Source organism: Antrostomus carolinensis, unplaced genomic scaffold (genome assembly GCF_000700745.2).
Source record: "Antrostomus carolinensis isolate BGI_N321 unplaced genomic scaffold, ASM70074v2 scaffold42322, whole genome shotgun sequence".
NCBI classification, from domain to species: domain Eukaryota; kingdom Metazoa; phylum Chordata; class Aves; order Caprimulgiformes; family Caprimulgidae; genus Antrostomus; species Antrostomus carolinensis.
Genome location: NW_010299681.1, coordinates 10592 through 14125, shown reverse-complemented (window position 1 = coordinate 14125; position 3534 = coordinate 10592). Strand labels below are relative to the sequence as shown.

Here is a 3534-nt window from a genome sequence, read left to right as displayed (position 1 = left end):
TTCTTGGGAGTTTCTTCCTGAGGTTACCTGCATTTTCTACCAGAAGCTTGCTTTCTTGCAAGCATTTCTTGACCATCCCTTCTGGTTTTAGAGAACTGGAGTGGTCATGCTGTCTATACAGCTGCTGAGAGGAGAAAAGAGGCAGCTTTGAGCATGTGTCCTCTCTTGGTAGGTGAAGCTGAGAACAGGTGTGGTTTAAGAACCATGCAGGCTTTATTCAGAGTATCCCAAATAAGTCCATCACAGGTAGTTCCAGCGCAGGCCAAGGTGGACAGGGATCGCTTGTTTTAGCTAGTGCCTTGGCCTGCCACAGCTGGCAGTTGTGAAGATAACCCTTGAGCTACTCCTAAGAAAAACTTTTTTAACTTTGGCCTATTTGTGCAACTGTAAAAATATTTAGTAACAACTGTCTTCAAGAGAAGCCTAGTGCAGGGCTTGTTCAGGAAGTTGTATGCTGTATTGCTAAATATTGGCAGGAGATGTTTTCACTGCTTCCTTATTTATGTCTTCTGTTATGCCTTTAGGTTACTCCTTTTGTGGTTCTTCCTTTGTTTACAGCACAGTATATAAAAAGAAGGTGGATGAACTTAAAAGCAGGTATTATGCAGCTTGTGGCTGACTTGAAAATTTTTTTTCCAGCCCTGAAGTATGACTAAGCCTTCAGAGAACTACATTGTCTTGGCACCTTGCCTAATCACAAGTGGTTAGATTAGTGCTTTGAGAAAACAACCTCATGAAGCTTTTGGGGAAAGATGTTACTGATTTTTCATGCTACTCTTGTGTATTCCTGGAAGGGATGGAACAGCATTACCTCAGGTTCATTAACAGACCTAAGTAACTTGAACAAGTCATTTGCAAATAAACAAGTTTTTTTTGTTTTTTTTTTTAACAACTTGTATCAAACCCAAGACAAAAGTCAAACAAATAAAACCAACCTTTTTAGTACAGAAGTGGTTCATTTGTTCTTTGTGCTTTATTAGACACTTTCCAGACCCCACAGGATGGTGATGTAAGGCTTAAGTTGTAGTCTTCTGTTTTAAGAGACTTAAAATACAACCCTCAGTCAACTTTTCATTTGTAGGACTAATCTGATGATAGTCAACAAGAGGTTTTAGTGTCTGATGATGACTGATACATGTTATACAAATTCTGAGCAAAATTAAAGTTCAGTTTGCTGTAAAAAATGCAGGAGCAGAAGATTAATGCTTCTTATGAAGGTGATACTAGGAGGCCTGTCTGGGAGCAGTTCTTTGCACAGGTTCATACTGAAGAGAGCAAAGTACTATAAAATTTCTTTTTAGACTGACATTTTTATGTGGAGGGTGGAAACTGCCACAGAAGACCGCATGTACTTAAAAATGAGAAAATGATTCATAAAAGCATACTGGGGTGGATATAACACACAATAACAGACTTTACAAACAGGCAACAAAACAAAAGCCACTATAAAATTAATTCATGGTGCAATTACTCCAGGTTGTACCACGTCCTGCCATAAAGTGCCGTTCTTTCTCAAAGCTTTATTTCAACTGGGGGTGGGAAATACGATGATGTTAACGTAACCGCTTTATAACTACCCGTCTGGCTTGAGGCAATTTAGTGTTCATTTCCCTTTCAGGTTCCACCTTTTAAGTCTCTTTGGCAGAACACAGTTGCTGTTGTAGCACAGCAGAGGCCATTTAAACAGAGGCTCAGGGTCCATGCTCTTCTCAGGAAGCAACATCTTGCTCAGGATTTGGCAGTGGCCGTATTTTGTCCAGAGCTTGTTGTCTGTCCTGCCAGCAGCCACAGGGCCCCACTCATGGGCAGGAGCCTCTGCAAAGACTTGGTACAAGCACTCTCACCAGGCCACCGCTTAAGTTACTTCACTCTCACCAGAGATGCTGTGTGAATGAGCCTGACCATCCAAACTGCTGCCACAGGCTTGGCTTCCTTCTCCACACAATACAACAGATAAGGAATCATGAGGATCATCCTCAGCATAATTGTCCAACACCTCCAAAACAGGCATGTTGGGGTCCTTCAAATACTGCAGAAAGCCAGAAACAACAGTTTAGATATCTATCCACAGGACAGATTGGAAATTACACAGACAGAGCAGGTACCACCACCTACAGGCAAGTTGCTTCAGACTAGCTGCTAAATGTATATTCTATTCTGGATTTCCCTGAAACTGCACTGAAAAAGGAAAAAGTTAAAAATACCTTATTTCTGTGGAGGAAAAAAAAAATTAAAAATCATGCATATGTCCATTTAAGTGAGTTAAACCAGTCTGCATTTCCTATTTTTTTTTATAAATTTTAGCTAATATTCTTTCAGTTTAAGCAAATTCCTACTAGTTAGGAACAAACCACAGAAGAAAACACTTATTACACTGCTGGGGATGTATCCTCCAACTGCAGGAACCTGGCAACTGCCAGCTTGTCTAAACTGCTGGTGAGACAAAAGGAGATCTAAGATTCAGGTTTGTTCAGTGTCAGGCAAGTCAGATCAACATCTTCTGTTGTTTCCAGAAAACTATCAGCGTTCTTCTCTCGTAGTTACTTTTGCTTTGACTTCACCTCTGCTCCCGTTTCCTCCAAAAATTAAGTCACCAGCTTTACAATGAATGCATAATCAAAGAAAGGAGCATCAGGAAAAAAAAAATGTAGGCCAGAGAAAAAGCTTTCTGCTCCTCCTGCCACCCCCATATACTCTCCTTATCACTAAGCTGATCTTGTGTTTCACAGGAATTAGAACCATCTACCACATCATGTACTGAACAAAAAAACTAACTAACTAAAAATAAATCTACCACTGAACACTTTTCCTTTGCTTTAAAATAAAATAAATGTCTGGAACACAGACACCAGGACATTGTTAAAAGACTGACACACTTGTAGTTTTACTCAAAAGCTTGTTCTGTACTGTAGGAGGTGCCATAATCTGGCTGAGACAGGGCCGCAGCTCAAGTCATGTCTGTTGTGGGACAAAATTAACCATAGTTTCGATTAAGGCACCACTTTATAATCACAGCAAGGCTAATGAGCAACAGGATCATTTTTTCAGGTTTATTAAAAACAAATGTTTCATACGGGAACCTCAAATACACCCACTTCAGCAAATTCAAGACATAAGTGAGCCTCAGTTTGGCTTTGCTACGCGAAGGTGTTTCTGCAGTGGAACTGCTCCTGGTAAACTCAAATGCTGAAAGCTCAGGTCCTTCTGTAAAAGAAGGAAGCATGTGGTTTTTCTGAAAATGTAAAAGAGTATATATGAAACTGACTTAAAATAACCTGTATTCTGTACTCATGTGTTTTAAAAGGAGAAGACCCAGGCTGGTTGATCCCTTTTAGAAATACACTTTTAAAAAATTCTGCATATTTACTGGTTTTCCTTCATTTCTTATCCATGTTTTGTCCAAAACTAGGCTCCCCATTGTTCAAGAGTATCTACTTTTGCTGCCTGTTTTCCAGATTAATACAATTACTCCAGAACACACGATGACAGACTCTATTCTTGCAAGTCCTTTGCATGAAATGCTGCACTGTTTTA

The 3534-nt window shown here is 39.8% G+C and overlaps 1 protein-coding gene across 1 annotated transcript in view; it reads right to left on the bottom strand.

The window, feature by feature from the left end:
- Positions 1-1855: 1855 nt before the first annotated feature.
- IFNGR2 (interferon gamma receptor 2) overlaps positions 1856-3534 on the bottom strand; it is a gene marked incomplete at its 5' end in the record, with an annotated part of 8515 nt that continues 6836 nt past the window's right edge. The window contains one exon of the mRNA XM_010162869.2: positions 1856-2029. Within this exon, the coding sequence (XP_010161171.2) occupies positions 1856-2029 (174 nt within the window). The remainder of the gene's footprint in view (positions 2030-3534) is intronic.